The sequence below is a fragment of the Lotus japonicus genome, chromosome 2 (genome assembly GCF_012489685.1).
Source record: "Lotus japonicus ecotype B-129 chromosome 2, LjGifu_v1.2".
Classification (NCBI taxonomy): Eukaryota; Viridiplantae; Streptophyta; class Magnoliopsida; order Fabales; family Fabaceae; genus Lotus; species Lotus japonicus.
Genome location: NC_080042.1, coordinates 76033190 through 76048466, shown reverse-complemented (window position 1 = coordinate 76048466; position 15277 = coordinate 76033190). Strand labels below are relative to the sequence as shown.

Sequence of the window (15277 nt, the reverse complement as noted above, 5' to 3'; positions counted from 1 at the left end):
AGGTTAGCACGCCATATTGCCTTAGCCCACTGTGTTGGTAGGTTGAGCATGGCAGGTTGGTAAGTTATATACCTAAGACTGACTATATTGCGTGATCTCAACGACATCCCTTAATTATGGGAAATAGGAATGTCCCTCTTCATAAATGTCGACCGATCATCTGGGGATTGCGTTGTTGTAGTTATTTCAACAATTAATGGAGGCTCCGAAATCAAGAACGACATTGTGATTAAGGCGAAGATTAGATAAGTCAAAGAATAAATTACTCAGCACCCACTAGATAGTGGGAAGAAGCAAATGTTGCAAGAGGGATGGAGACCGACTGAAAAAATACTCATTTTTCTATTTTAGGGCTAAATTAGGGAAATTACTTTGAATTAGCTTGCCTTGATTTACTAGGTTTTTCCATGTGAACGAGTTAGTGTACTCATTAAGTGGTGTTGCAAATCAAGTGGGTTGACATATTGGTTCAACACTTCATCCTTTAAGTAAGTGGTTGAAGATTCGATTTTCAACTTCTGCGAATGGAAAAAAAAAAACGTAACATCCTGATGCTTAGTGCGCTAGAGATATCATAATTAACACACAAAAAAAATTTTGAAGTGTTGCCAATTTGCTATTGATTTTGATGGAAAATTGTTTTGAGGATCATTAGCAGACGATCAAGAAAATGGAGGGTGCTATGCATAGCGCCAAAAACTGTCGTAAGATATTTTCCCTTTTAATTTTCCTTAAGCAGAGATATTTCATATTTCTGTTCTTGACACCATTACTCTAACTGTTATCCTATCCACAACGTTGTCCAAGCTCCATTGTTCAACTTCAACTTGTCACACTACATAGTGCAAAAATAGTTGGTTCCTTCCCCCAAAAAACATCCTTGATTTCCAAGAAAACCAAAGCCATGGCATGTTCTCCATCATCTATATCTGCATTCTCATTCTCCACTCCATCATCACTTCCTAGACAACGAGCTTCTACTTCTTCTGTTCTAATCCCCAGAGCTATGTCCAAAGGCCTATACTTCAACCATGATGGTTCTACTACAAAGAAACTTCTTGTAAGTACTCTTCTAGCCTCTGATTGTTTATTGTTTAACACTCACAATTTGGTTTTGCTTTTCACAATATTTCACTGACTTGGTTTTTGGTATTGGTGCAGGCAGGGGTGGACATGGTGGCAGAGCTTCTTGGTGTCACATTGGGTCCCAAGGGGAGAAATGTTGTGCTGCCAAACAAGTATGGGCCACCCAAGATTGTAAATGATGGAGAAACTGTTCTCAAAGAGGTGTTTTTTTTAACTCATTTTTATTATCAATCAAATGCTTCTTCTCTGGTGTTCTCTTTTTTGTAATAATGTTATTAGTTCTGAGAATTTTCAGATTGAATTGGAAGATCCTCTTGAGAATCTTGGAGTAAAATTGGTGAGACAAGCTGGTGCAAAAACCAATAACCTAGCTGGTGATGGTTCAACTACATCTGTTATTCTTGCCCATGGCTTAATCACAGAGGGGACAAAGGTGCATGTGAACCCCAACTAATTCAGCCAAAATGTAATGATTTCAAATGTAAACTATTCTGAAAAGCCCCAAATGCTTAGATTTCAAATTGCAAATAAACATTGGAAAATATTACCTTTGAGTTTAGGTTTTAGACACCGTGCCAATGACTTTAAAAAGGGTGTTGTTAAATTTTGAGCTCTTAGCATGCTCTTTTCTTTTCCCTTTGTAGGTTATTGCAGCTGGAATGAATCCTGTTCAAATTGCTCGTGGGATTGAGAAGACGGCAAAAGCACTTGTTTCTGAACTCATGTTGATGTCTAGAGAAGTAAGCTTTACTCTCTCTAGGGATGATTGAAAATTTTGAGAATCATAGATTCATAATCAAAACTATTTGGCTGCAGATCTTAACTTAATTATTGATTTTGGTGCCTGCCAATTTTTGCTTGTAGCTGAATTCAGCGAAACTGGTTGCATTTATAGGTTGAGGACCATGAGCTTAGAGATGTTGCAGCAGTCAGTGCTGGGAATGATTATGCAGTAGGAAACATGATTTCTGAGGCTCTTCATCAAGTAGGCAGGAGGGGAGTAGTTACAATAGAAAAAGGAAAGAGCACTGAGAATACTCTGGAGATTGTAGAAGGAATGCAATTTGATCGCGGATATCTGTCCCCACACTTTGTCACGGATAAAGGAAAGATGACAGTGGAATTTCAAAACTGCAAGGTATAACAATTAGCATGTAAGCATCTCATGTAAGTTCTATAAAGTAATTAGATGGTGCTTAAATCTTTGGTTGCAGCTGCTTTTGGTGGACAAGAAAATCACAAACGCGAAGGAGCTGCTTAATATATTGAAAATTTCCTGGAGAGAGAAGTATCCACTTGTGATAGTTTCAGAGGGCATTGAGGAGGAAGCTCTGGCTCCAGTTCTTAAAAATAAGCTCAACGGCTCGCTTAAGGTAGCAGCCATTAAGGCTCCTGCGTTCGGTGAACGCAAGACCCACTACTTAGAAGACATTGCCATCTTGACTGGAGGTAGAAGATCAAGTACACAGTTTTAGTAGCTTAAATATTCATTCTGTTTGCTGATATATTTTTGACAACTAGAAGAAATGTTCTATCAGGAGTAACTGGTTGCAGTTGCTTAAATGACACAGACCAACTTATTAAAGACAAATAAATGAAAGACTTACTCATTTTCATTAATATGATAAAGTACTGAAAGCATTACTAGTTTCTAATATGGTCTTCAAGTTTTAACCCGTTCTCTATTAATCTTTCATATGTTTTTCAGGTACTGTAATCAGAGAAGACATGGGTTTCACCCTGGCAAAGGCTAGCACAGGTATGCTGGGTTCTGCTACAAAGATTGTCATCACACAGAATTCGACCCTAATAGTCACTGATGGGAGTACTCGAGTAGCTGTTGAGAAGAGGGTTTATCAACTTAGGAGGCTTGTTGAGGTTCATAAAGCACTCTGCTAGTACAGTGTTTAAGTTGTAAAAGTAACATATTGATATTGCATGGTTAACATCTCCTGGGATTACCTACACCTCTATTTTATATTTTGCAGAATACTGTAGAAAATTTCCAAAAGAAGATATTGAATGAAAGGATAGCAAGATTATCAGGGGGCATTGCCATTCTTCAGGTAATAAGAATTTCATTTTATTTTGTCTCATGATAATCTAAGATTTAAGAATTATGTTTCTATTGCAATTCAGCACCTGTAATTTAATCATAGGTAGGAGCACTAACAGAAGTTGAGTTGAAGGATAAGCAATTAAGAATAGAAGATGCATTGAATGCAACCAAGGTATTTATTTTTTCTTGGCTTCAACATGTGATTTGCTATCAATAATTGCTAAGCTTCTAACTTAGAACATTTCAGGCAGCAATTGAGGAAGGTGTAGTAGTTGGTGGTGGCTGCAGCCTTTTAAGGCTATCCAAGAAGATGGATAGCATAAAAGAACTCCTGGACAATGAAGAGCAAAAAGTAATCATCTGTTTCATAAAACTTAAGTTTTCCACCATCATGTTCAAACTTTACACTATAATGAGGCCTTTGTTCTAACAGTATGTTTTAAGTATTCATTTTATGTTGTGCCTTTTTGTTGATTGTTTAACATATGGAAATCTGTTATCCTTATTTAGATTGGAGCTGAAATCTTCAAAAGAGCTTTGAGCTATCCTACTAGAAAGATAGCGAAAAATGCTGGTGTGAATGGCAATGTCGTCATAGATAAGGTCCTCAGGATGTTGAGAAACTATTTTCTGTAAGAGAATGATTACCAATAAGAATTTTGGATCTTCTCTAGTTTGTTTAGTTAACTCAGCTCAACAACATACATTGAATTAAAATGCATGCTTGAGGTTTTTCATGTCTTGCAGGTTTTATCAGACGATAACATGAATTTTGGTTACAATGCTGCGAGCGACTGTTATGAGGATCTCATGAAAGCTGGGATCATGGATCCAGCAAAGGTATGACTATTTGATAATGTTACAGTTGAGTTTCAAACTAGCGCACATGATGGTAGATTTTATTATCTTGAATTTTTTTTGCAGGTAGTTAGGTGTTGTATAGAGCATTCGGCTTCTGTGGCGAAGGCATTTCTAACATCTAATGCTGCTGTGATTGACCTCGTGCAATTTGAGCCCATACCAAGGGGAAAGCCCATGGCTACCTCAGGTACTGAAACCTTGCATTGTCAAAAGGTTATTCAGTTCATTATGTTAAGCTGCTTTCCTATAAATTCCTTAGCCTTTTATGGGTGACATTGTTGATGTTTGATAATTCAGGTTTAGGAGGACCAATTGGGTCTGAATAAAGAAAGTTGTGTGCAGTTCAGTTCAGCTTTTTGGATCTAGCTTTTATTGACCACCCAAGTATTCAAGAAAACAAATCAAGATGACCACCCAAGTATTCAAGAAAACAAATCAAGAAGCTTGTACAAATGCTTGTACAGATAATGGAATTGATCGATCCCAGGGCCCCCAAATGAAGTTAGACACATTAAATTGACTCTGACTAGCTTGGAGAACTCCTTCAATGGGAAGTACACAACATGTATACAGAAGGAAAAGCTTGTGGCATTCAGTAGTTACCATGTCCAATTCTAATGGTGGATGTTAGAAAAAGTTCTTTAATTATTGGATGGAGTATAAGAATTTTCAGGCATAGTGTGAACTGTGAAGCAATTTAAATGCAGTATGCTTCTGAAAGATAATTACATAGTTACTTGTTAATCAATCACATCCGCTTATAAATCAAATACATTTGCAGCTAAGCGCCTAAGCTATCATGGGTTGGATGTCTAATTGTCCAGGGTAATGATAGTATCTTGCACCTGAACGGATGTCTCACTTTAAGTATGCTTCAACCAATCGTGCATTTAGATGTGTTGCTTCTTTAACTTCTGAACTGGCAGTTAAAGAATATGTTGTTGATAATGACCAAAAAATGAGTTGGTTTAAAAAATAAGTGAAAGTGATTTTAGAGTTGAATAAAATTTAATTTAATTTTAATTGATTTTTTGAAAGAGGAGGGGAGGGATATATTGACTCCAGGAGTAAGTTAAAAAACTAACTCCAAAATCTTGACCCTTGATTTTATTAAAAACTAAAGGTTAAGATTTTTTTTTTTGAAAAGAACTAAAGGTTAAGATTGATCCTTAAAAACTACCACGTGACTCCTCTTTGTGTTTTTTTTTTTGATAAGCCAAATAATATATTGATATGAAGTACAAGAGGTACTTCAACCCAATACAAAGATAAAAGAAACAAAAACAAACAAGAAAAAATATACACCCTTGACAGATAAAGCTTTAGAATTGTGCCTCAATAAAGCAAAGAGTACACAATAAAAAGCCTATGTTACACCCCAAGAATTTGATTACAAATACCAAACACTACTTCTAACCCAGTGTAATAATACCCCCTCACCCTTTTAATTCCAAGTCTCAGCACCTTAAACGTCCAAAAGGAGCAAATCATGCAGCAAGTTGAAAACAGCACAGTCTTAGAAATCCACTGGCCAGTAGTGTACTAGAAAGACATATATTATAACTAGTTCAGCAGGATAGCAAAATAGCAATTCCACATGCACCATATTCAGCAGAATAGCTGTCATATATTATAACCAGTTCTCTCATAATGACAGGAGACACATCCCTGGATTCATTTTCCACTCAAACCAAGAGTAAGAAAAATCAACCAATCGAGCTGTTAACCATTGCCAAGACTTAAGTTGAATCTGCTCCAACATTTGAGCTGTATCCACCTCACCACCTTTAAAAATTACCCTATTCCGCAGTCCCCACATGGTCCAAATAATTGCCAACCAGATTGTAATTTCACCTAATTTTTGTCTTCTACTACCTCCTGTGGAAGCAAATTGCAGTAAATGTACCTCTGGTAATGGAATGTGAGCTGTAGAGATACCCAGCCAAGCATAGCATTCATACCATATCTGCAATGCATGACGACATGAAAAGAGCAGATGCGAGCATGTCTCCTCCTCCAACCCACATAATGGACAAAGAGCTTCAGCAGCAGTATTTAAAACGCATCTCTTGAGCAGATTATCACGAGTCTGAATTCTTCCCAACATTACCCGCCACGCAAAGGCTTTCATGATTGAGGGTGCAGGCGCAGTCCATATCCATGAATATACAGGATCTGGTTCATCTAGAGATTGTCCCTGCAAAAAAAACATAAGAAGAGTTAACTGAAAAAGATCCTCCCCCTCCAACGTCCACAGCCACCTGTCCCGCTTATCCTCTACTAACTGCGCACTACCCAAAACAACCATTAACTCCTCAAGCCATCCTACCTCCCTTCCTTGCAATCTCCTCCTCCATCGAAACATCCACCGCCACACCCCATTCTCCCACACGCCCATATCCTTTACTGATACCCGTTTCTGACATGACAAGTTATACAAGCGCTGAAACCGAAGTTCCAAACAACCAGATCCAAGCCAGTTCTCTGTCCAAAACTGTGTCTCATTTCCTTCGAATACAATTTTCTGTAGGCTATGCTCAAACCAGGACCACCCCTCCTCAAATTAAAAGAAAATATAGGTTTTAATTTTTTGATGTAGTATTTTTTTTTTGTTACAAGATGTAGTATTTATTACGGGTACCATTTATTACTACCATTTGCAATTGTTTTACACATGAAAAATGCAGTTTTTGAGGGTGGTGTCTTTCGTGTAGTACCGACAAGCAGTGAAATAGCAATACCGATCAAATAAAATCTGATGCCATCATCGGCGGTTCTGTCACGATCAACACCGTTCGGATAATCTGATCTGAATTCTGAACAAGAAGAGGAAGAAGAAGATGTTGATGATGATGTTGGGGTTGGGGTTGTTGGATTTCATTGTTGCTGGTGTTTCCCTCTTCATCGGTATGTGCCTTTTCGCTTTCATTGCTTCCATTCTATGCGCCGCAGCCTTCTTCAACAACGCCAAGGATGTCTCCTGACTTCAATTTTCAAGTTTCTGTGATCGAGGTACCCTCTTTCGTTTTCACTGCTTCGTTCATTTTCAGTTTCTTTATAATAGACTAATTAGAATCTAGATCGATTTATTATTTTGTATGGATGTTGTTGATGTATGAGAATAATTTGTTTATAATAGGAACTGTTCTTGTGGATTCAGTAGTCCAGATTGTGGTTTAGGGAATCATAATTGCAATTTATGTTATGATCATTCATCATTCTGATTTTAAGAAAGAAAGCTGATTAAACTAATAAGGGTAATTAGCAGTATGAAATATAACATCTTTAACAAAAAGGTTATCCAGTAAATGGAAGCATCATCAAAGGGCAAATGCTTATCAAAAAAAAAAATCATCAAAGGGCAAATTACCAAAATTTCAATTCTTATCACCTCGTCTTCCAACCCCACTTCCTTTTAACCTCTCAATTGGACTCTGATCTCAATCTACGTCTTTAAAGCTTCGATTTAGTGCCGCGTTCACTATGATTGGTCTGCCTCGCGGCAGCTCAGGCAGAGTCGGCGGGTGTCTGAATGTAGGGGTTTCGAAGGTAAAGCTAAGGGCGTAATAAGCAGAATGCTAGCTAAAGGCATAGTTTGTATGTCAAGCCTATTTGATAAGGATTTGTTTGTTGCTTTGTTGAGTTGTGGATTTGAGAGCAAGCATGCTATGGTTTGTGATGTTTTATTATAAGCATTGTGGTATTGCTCTTTGTATTGTTAATATAATGATTGCCCTCTATCTTTTTTATGTAAGTGGTGTTTGACCATTGTGTGGCTTTAATATAATAACATTGAACCAAAAAAAAAAATGATCGCCCGTGGAAGACTAGTGTTCTTATTCATAGTTTCATCTCCCCCATATTAACAAAATTATGGTGATTTCTTTGTGATGTTGGTAATGTAATTTGAAACAGAGACAGCGTACTAAATTGTGGGATAAAGATGATGATCATGGTCAAGGTCACTAGAAAAGAAGAAGGGAAGTGTTTCCCCTGCACCTGAAAGTAACCTATTTCTTTTCCACTCAGCTCCAGAGAAACATTTCCTTGATCATCAGAACATGAGGCTGACAAAAAACAAACACCAACTGTTTAATAAGGTGTGAATAACAGGTGGAACTCACAAAACTGCTGAGAATATTGGAGTTACAAGAAAAACTATGCACCTGCTTTGATTAGTGTTCGCTCAAATCTCCGGGCTAGACTCAGTGATCGGCACACAACTTATCTCTCGGTATTAGTGTTTGAGTGAAGATGTCTTGTCTAAGGCTTTTATAGGCTTTAGTGCCACCTTTTGAACTTCAATTGTTTTGGGGTTACATTGTGTGATTTATTGGGATAATTAATGACTTAATGATTGGTTTGAAGATTACGGAGTCTTGAGCGGCTATTTAAGATGACCCTTTAATCATGAGGTTATGTGTCTCTCTGGTTCACGTCTGCTACGATCATTCTTAAGGCTAGGTGACCCTTAGGGGAGCGTCTTGTGCTTACTGGGTTTGAAGTGTGTCTTATTGTTTAGGTCAAGTGACCTACGGGGAAGCTCTAAGTGGTGCATGAGCATGAGTATGTATTCTTTCCATTCAAATAAAAACACATATCCATGCATGGTTATTATTTCTAAATTTTGGAGAAAAAGACATGATCAGCTCGAACAAAACAGTTATTACACAAAGGACTAAAGGAGTATTGATTTTTCCGTTTACCAGAAATCTGCTCCTTATTTTGGGACATAAAGAAAAACCTTAAGATACTTTACGACTAAATGCTTAGCTATCTCATATCTCATGAATGAAGAAGATTGTGAACATGGCATTGAAACTTTCAGAGGACTACTACGACCGTGCTCATCTCAACTTTGGTGATTCATTTTTTGACTCACTCTAACACATACATTGCTCCCTACCAGTTTGACCTCATACTGTCATGCATCATGATAATATGATACCATAATCAAAAGCGCCTCAAAATAAAAAATATGAATTTGGCGGCTATAATTAGGTATAAACAACAATAAATTATACAACCTTAACCCAAAAAAGAGAAGGACCATTCTTCCCATTGATTCAACTTCACAATGGTCCTGTTTTTTTCTTCTGTTTTCTAGAATACACCATTCCTCTAATACCATCAGGATCAGCAACAAAACCCAAAGGTCTATAGAACCCAAGAACACGAGGCTCTGAATAAAGGGCAATATTGGAAATCCCTTTCCCAACAAGATCCTGAATAATCCTCTCCACCACAGCCTTCCCAAGCCCAATCCCTTGAAAAGACGGGTCCACCACCACGTCCCATATAATCGCATTGAACACGCCGTCGCCGGTAGCCCTCGCGAACGCCACCGCCCGCCGCGTCCTCCGCTGCTCCACCCACACCATCGACTCCGTGTGCTCCAGCGCCAAACGGATCTTATCCGGGTCGCGCCGAGGGAATCCCACCGCCACGAACACGCCGTTCAGCTCATCCAGGTCTAGTCCCTCCACGCTCCGCCGCAGCGCGAAGCCGCGTGACTCCAGCACCGAGTCGGAGATGGATAGTGGGTAGTCGCTGTGGAGGGGCCGCGATAATGAAACGGTGACGTTTCGGGGGACGGTTGCGGTTGGTGGTTGAAGGCGGAGAGAGGAGGTTGGGTGAGGAGTGGAGATGATGCCACGTGACAGCATTATCAGTTCAGTTTAAGGTTTTTTGTTTGTGTTTTTTTGTTATTCAAACTTTTGTATTTAAAGTTTGAATGAGTTTCTGGTTGTGTTTGAGAAAGTGAAGATGATTTGTGTTGTGTTGAGAAAGTGAGTTATTTGTGGCTATGAAAGGAGTGAGGTGGAATTTGTTTGGATTTGTGGTTGTGAGAGGGTCTTTGTGGATAACGTGGTTGGCTGGCTGGTGGAGATTTTAGTGCACCATTTTACTTCAATGGCAACTCATATGGTAAATTGGGATTACCATTTTTAATGCACATTTAATCAACTGAATGCACTTATTAGATTAGGCGTATATACTTTCGCATAATCCAAATAGATAGATTCGTTTCTGCATGATCATGTGGTCCTTTTGCATATTGGGTTCATCATGGAGTGTTCTAATGTAAATTGCTCGACGAAAATTGATAAGGTTATTCCTCCCCCTTTTTATCGCTGCACTATTCAACGGTCGATCACCATCACTACTGACATTGTCTCCTTTGTTTACTCCGGCCACTAACTCGCACCACCGTTGGTCGGCGACCCTAACACATCAATTCGATTTCTAGGGATAACCAAATAGAAATTGAAAATCATTCTCTAATCGGAAATTGGGGTTCTTCTTATTATTCTAATTCACCCAGCAAATTAGGGTTTTTCTATTTGCAAGAAAGATTCAAAAGAGCATATCTCACTCAATTTGTGCAGATTCACTTGATTCAATTTGTGCACATTGATTTGGCATACACTGTATCAAAGAAGACTTCCACTTACTCATAAACCCTTAGTGAGTCAATGTTTCCTCAGTTGGTTTTTGTTACAAAAGGAGAAGATAAAGGTTGAAAGCCTATTATTGTTGCGTTGAACAACGTGGCGGTAAAGGCAAAAGAAAATGGGTTATAGGTGGTTGCAACAAGCTTTTCGTAAAGCTTTCTGTTCAAAAGATGTGTTACGTGCGTGTTTCTCATTTGAGTAAAAGTTAAAACGTTTTTTTTTTATGCTTGTAAATTCTTAACTGTTGGATGAATCAAACAGTCGAAGACTCTGCCGCAGAGAGGTTGGGGAAGACGGTTATCGTAGAGGATCTGGATTCCTTTATTAGAGTGAAGTTCAGGAATCGGATAGAAAATGTTCATAATATTTTATTTCATAGAAGGTGATCATCATATGTGATCAGAGATGAGAACATCAACAACAAATAAAAAAAAAACAAAAACCACAAAATGAACCCACACTGGTGATTAAAACAAAAACAAAAAAATAACTACATGGTGTCGATAAGGGGCTGTGAATTGGTGCCAAATGGTCTCTGCGAACCACAATCGAGGTTATCGCCATATCCAACACCAAGCAAATCACAATATCTCTTATAAAATCCAATGCGATCCTGCACCCTGGCATCTTGTCCTCTCCCGCATTCAAGTCCTCCATTGATGATGTTGGTGATGGTGCCATACCCTGCCTGATCACCACCCCATCTTCCGGTGATGACGTCGTGGCATGACGGCTTCGGTGATTGTGCTGTCATCCAGAACCAGATCGCTGTCTTGAACGACACCACTGCGTCATTTGCCGCTGCATCTGGGTTGTTCAATAAGTCCACACCTATTGCTCTTCCACATTGCCCGTAGTTGTAGTTCCTTCAATATTCAATTCAACTCATCATGATTACTAATTTCACATTGGTTAGTCAATAATTTTATTAATTAATCAATTAATTATAGTACTCTTTCTATTGCAAAATGATTGTTTTATGCATACAGTTTAAGAGCTCATCGAGTAATAATTTGAGTAAAACACTATTATTTAATGTGAGTAATTAATGAGAATTCGTAATATGAAAATAAAATGTGGTATAACAAACAATTTTAAAACGAAGGAAATACTCTAGGACATAACATAATAGGGATGGCAATGGGTCTTGGACCCATAGGGTACCCGCAAAAAATACCCACTATGGGTAGGGTAAAAACCCGCTAGATGGGTATGAGGTTGGGTATGGCCGTATGAGTAATTACCCGCAAAAAGTAATGGGTATGGGCGCGGGTTGGGTACTCCCGCCGCATACCCGCACACACATATTGTTATTATTATTTTTTTTTTTTAGTATTATATGAACAAATCAACTTAACCTATAGTTTTCAAACTTAATTATTTTAAGAAATAGGTGACTATTTAAAGTATTCATAATCATTGCTAATTTACTCCCACTTATTTTTAAAATTAGTAAGATAATAACCTACAACTTTAGGCCTATATTATAAATCCAAAATTAAAAATTAAGTTATATCTTTCTTGCTTATTCGTTCTAAAAAAATATATTCTTAGTTTAATGATTTTATTTGTTACGTAGATAATCTTTTGTATTTATATTAGTGTTTTTTATTTAAAAAGTAAGTTGTATTTTTTGTTTTCTATTAACAAAAATAGTGAAAAATATATTTTGGTTAGCTAAATTGCGGGTAATAAGCACGGGTACGGGCATATACGTACCCAGAGGGTACGGGGACGAGCATTCAAGTTGCTACCCACGCGGGTATGAGGACGGGTACAGGTAATTTTTTAAAACGCGGGTATGAGAATGGGTACTATAGTACCCTATCCAGACCCTACCCATTGTCATCCCTATAACATAACAACACATACCATGAGATTTGCATTGGACCCCGACCGTAGTATTGTTTGCCTGGAGCACAAGGGTATTGAGAGTTTGGAGAGCAATAGTCACTTGGATTTCGTTCCTTATTGAAGCAATATCCCCAAGCGTATGGGCCATCTGGTGCACTTGGCCATCCCCCTGTCATCATACATACAAGAGAAATTAATTTGTGATTAATAAGGTATATAAATAGATCTCTTTCTTAGAGCCCGAATCAAACACATAACTTTATGAAAAGAATTGGTACGTCTTGGCCTTAATAATAAAACCAACAGGATATCAAAAACTGACCAGTAGTTTCATGAGAAGTTTGGCCGAGGAAAGCAGCCATCTCTCTTTTGCGAGTGGCGACATCCCCAGTGTTACCGAAGCTAGGGAAAGCCTTGGAAGCTGAAATAAAAGAATCATACGAGTAAAACCCTCTAGCTGGGCACCCTCCGTCACTACGATGCTTCAACATCTGGTTGAAGACATCCCTCGGGACGATGCTCCCAACACCTTCACCGCCTCCACCACCACCACCACCGCCTCCTCCACCTCCACTGCCACCGCATTGGCTCTGGCAACCATTGCTGCAGTAGTCAGAGCTCGAACCGCACCAACCGTATTTGCTGCAACATGCCCCACCGGGGCAAACAGCACCCCCTGCTTGACTTCCACATTGCTCTCCCATGCAGGTTCCTATTACAAACGACACTGCTAACACAGCTGCTATGGCTAACTTCATCTTCATTTTCTTTTACTCACTTGACTTCCTTCCTTCCACCCCACGGCATGTTCTGTATTTATAATCATATCCATATGTACTGTAATGTATCCACGGCAAACGGGTGTTACGGATCTTGCCCACGCAAGTCTGGCTCAACCGCCGGCGGCTAATTAATTTGTTGTCTCTGGCAACTCATAAAGTAACACCGGCGGCTTAACATATGTGTGTTTAGATGAAACAGCACCTCATATAGTATAATAAACTATGCAATTAATTAATGATTATGTGGAATCTTGCCCCGGCGGCTTCATGTTAGGCTTTCTTTTTTTTTTTTGGTTGAAGCTTCATGTTAGGCTTAAGATATGTTTCTGTAGATAAAATTTTGAGTTGATGTAGCGCTTCAACTCTTTTTTCTTTAATTAAGTAGTTGAAGGTTCGATTCACAACTCTTGAGAATGAAATGGTCGGTTTTCGGCTGCTTAACGCGGTAACAGTGAAGCGAAGATCAGCCTCACAATTATCGGCTAAGAAATACTTTGTTAACATTGGAAAAGACAATGAAATTCTCTTTTTTTTTTGATGTTGATACTTTATGTTTATTCTAATCATGATATCTTATCCTATAAACAGGGCCGGTCCCGACATTTTGGAGGCCCTGGACAAATAATAAAAATGGACCCATAATAAAGAGAAATATCTCTTGGAGATACAACTGTCAGATACCGTTATATATTTAACGTTCGAAATTTCATCAAAACCATTATGTTGGTTCGTTTGGCAACTGGTCTCTTGCAATCCGCCCAGGGTCGTGTCTTCGAATCCAAGCAACGCGATACATAAAAGTAACATAAACAATTACTAACCACTAGACCAGCTAAAGTCATTAATAACATCTTGAACATTAATTATTATAACTAAATTGTTTTTTTGGGAAAGTTAGTTTAATGTGATTTTTTTTGGAGACCCCTTCTTTTTGGAGGCCCTGGGCTGTGGGCCTGCTTGCACAGGCCCAGGGCCGGCCCTGCCTATAAATATTGGTGTTTGTTGTGGTACCTTAAGTCAAATTAAGTTGTAGTACTTAAAATGATAAAAATTAATAGAAAAAATACAATTTGAACTTAGAGGAAGAGGATGAATGAAGATTTGCAAGGTTCAATGTCGGTAGCTTTCTTCCTCCTTCGAACTTCACTATCTGGCTTCACAGCCTGTTCCAACAACATGCCAAGCAAAAGGTCAAGACCAGTTACCGACAACAGAAAGTCGTAGAGTGAGCGACTCTCGGGTAAGTTGACTATCATACTAGGGGGATGGAGAAAAAGGATCCTGACAAGAAAGGAAATTATATAGATGATCTTCTAAAATTGCAAGTTAAACTTAAAACCTTAGTTTTCAAATCGATCGTGCATTGAATAACATATATAAACTTAATAACAATATGTTATTAGTTCATTTAGTCTTGAACTTAAATTCTTAAAAATTGCAACAACAAAATCCTCCATCTTTTTTCAATAAAATAACAAAATTATAACTTAAAATATTATATGAGGTACGCACCAAAAAAAAATTGGGTACCAAAAAATTCGTTATTAATGCTTATGAAAATAAGAATTAAAGTCCTTGCATTGTCATGTAAACTTTATTCAAACAATTATCTAATTGATTTACCTCAAATTAGGAAACATATTTTTATTTTAATTAAAATTTAAAGTGAAAGGATTTTTTCTCCCACATCACATATCATAATTAGATATTGGGTTAACCCTTAGATAAAATTGTTTTACCATATTCATTAATTAAACTCAAAAAATAAACACATGTTAATTACATTTAGTATTATCATGTACTAACATGATTATTAATCTCTTTGTGCATTATTATTTGAATCAGAAAAATCCTACACACACCTACATTACTTTTTATAAAATACATTGAATAAAAAGTTAAATATTATCCTTTTCGGAAAAAAAGTTAAATATTATTTATTATTTAAAATATAACAATATTTTATGCAACCATACAAGGTAAGGTAAGAAGAATAGAAGATTATTACATTCGATGTGAATGAAGAATTATACAAAGTAAGATTATTTCTTCATTGACAATAGTTTAGATAAAACATCAAACATTATTTTTATTTCTAATCTAAAAAGAAAAATTTATGAGCATCTCCAATGCTTAACTCAGTACTTAAGCAACATTCACTATACAAATTTGGTGGTTTA

At 37.7% G+C, this 15277-nt stretch overlaps 3 protein-coding genes across 4 annotated transcripts; 1 reads left to right on the top strand and 2 right to left on the bottom strand.

The window, feature by feature from the left end:
* The first annotated feature begins 772 nt into the window (after positions 1–772).
* LOC130739662 (ruBisCO large subunit-binding protein subunit beta, chloroplastic) lies at positions 773–4810 on the top strand. 2 transcript variants are annotated; one of them, XM_057592028.1, is made up of 14 exons: positions 773–1060; positions 1162–1287; positions 1382–1519; positions 1731–1826; positions 1982–2224; positions 2301–2535; positions 2795–2964; positions 3075–3152; positions 3246–3317; positions 3393–3497; positions 3656–3748; positions 3893–3985; positions 4070–4193; positions 4304–4810. In XM_057592028.1, exons 1-14 carry the CDS (start codon positions 905–907, stop codon positions 4330–4332), a joined length of 1758 nt encoding a protein of 585 aa, XP_057448011.1. In that variant the 5' UTR covers positions 773–904; the 3' UTR covers positions 4333–4810. The 2 variants fall into 2 exon arrangements, 1 of the variants encoding a protein (XP_057448011.1); XR_009019911.1 differs by lacking the exon at positions 4304–4810 and having other exon boundaries at positions 3656–3777.
* A 3950-nt stretch (positions 4811–8760) lies between these two features.
* On the bottom strand, positions 8761–9816 carry LOC130739661 (GCN5-related N-acetyltransferase 1, chloroplastic). The gene has a single exon (XM_057592027.1). The coding sequence runs from the start codon at positions 9670–9672 to the stop codon at positions 9079–9081; it is 594 nt and encodes a 197-aa protein (XP_057448010.1). The 5' UTR covers positions 9673–9816; the 3' UTR covers positions 8761–9078.
* A 1002-nt stretch (positions 9817–10818) lies between these two features.
* Positions 10819–13115, bottom strand: LOC130739658 (endochitinase A2-like). Its single transcript, XM_057592022.1, has 3 exons — positions 12638–13115; positions 12334–12484; positions 10819–11327 (listed from the first exon to the last, which is right to left on the bottom strand). The coding sequence occupies exons 1-3, from the start codon at positions 13077–13079 to the stop codon at positions 10952–10954; spliced, it is 969 nt and encodes a 322-aa protein (XP_057448005.1). The 5' UTR covers positions 13080–13115; the 3' UTR covers positions 10819–10951.
* Between the last annotated feature and the right edge of the window lie 2162 nt (positions 13116–15277).

What these genes read in the sequence shown, in the direction of transcription:
- LOC130739662 (XM_057592028.1), top strand. Translation starts at nt 905, where the DNA reads ATGGCATGTTCTCCATCATCTATATCTGCATTCTCATTCTCCACTCCA. An exon ending in TGGAATTTCAAAACTGCAAG is followed by an intron (nt 2,225 to 2,300) that starts GTATAACAATTA and finishes CTTTGGTTGCAG; the next exon opens with CTGCTTTTGGTGGACAAGAA. An exon ending in GGGGCATTGCCATTCTTCAG is followed by an intron (nt 3,153 to 3,245) that starts GTAATAAGAATT and finishes ATTTAATCATAG; the next exon opens with GTAGGAGCACTAACAGAAGT.
- LOC130739661 (XM_057592027.1), bottom strand. Translation starts at nt 9,672, where the DNA reads ATGCTGTCACGTGGCATCATCTCCACTCCTCACCCAACCTCCTCTCTC.
- LOC130739658 (XM_057592022.1), bottom strand. Translation starts at nt 13,079, where the DNA reads ATGAAGATGAAGTTAGCCATAGCAGCTGTGTTAGCAGTGTCGTTTGTA. An exon ending in AACTTCTCATGAAACTACTG is followed by an intron (nt 12,485 to 12,637) that starts GTCAGTTTTTGA and finishes GTATGATGACAG; the next exon opens with GGGGATGGCCAAGTGCACCA. An exon ending in GGTCCAATGCAAATCTCATG is followed by an intron (nt 11,328 to 12,333) that starts GTATGTGTTGTT and finishes TGAATATTGAAG; the next exon opens with GAACTACAACTACGGGCAAT.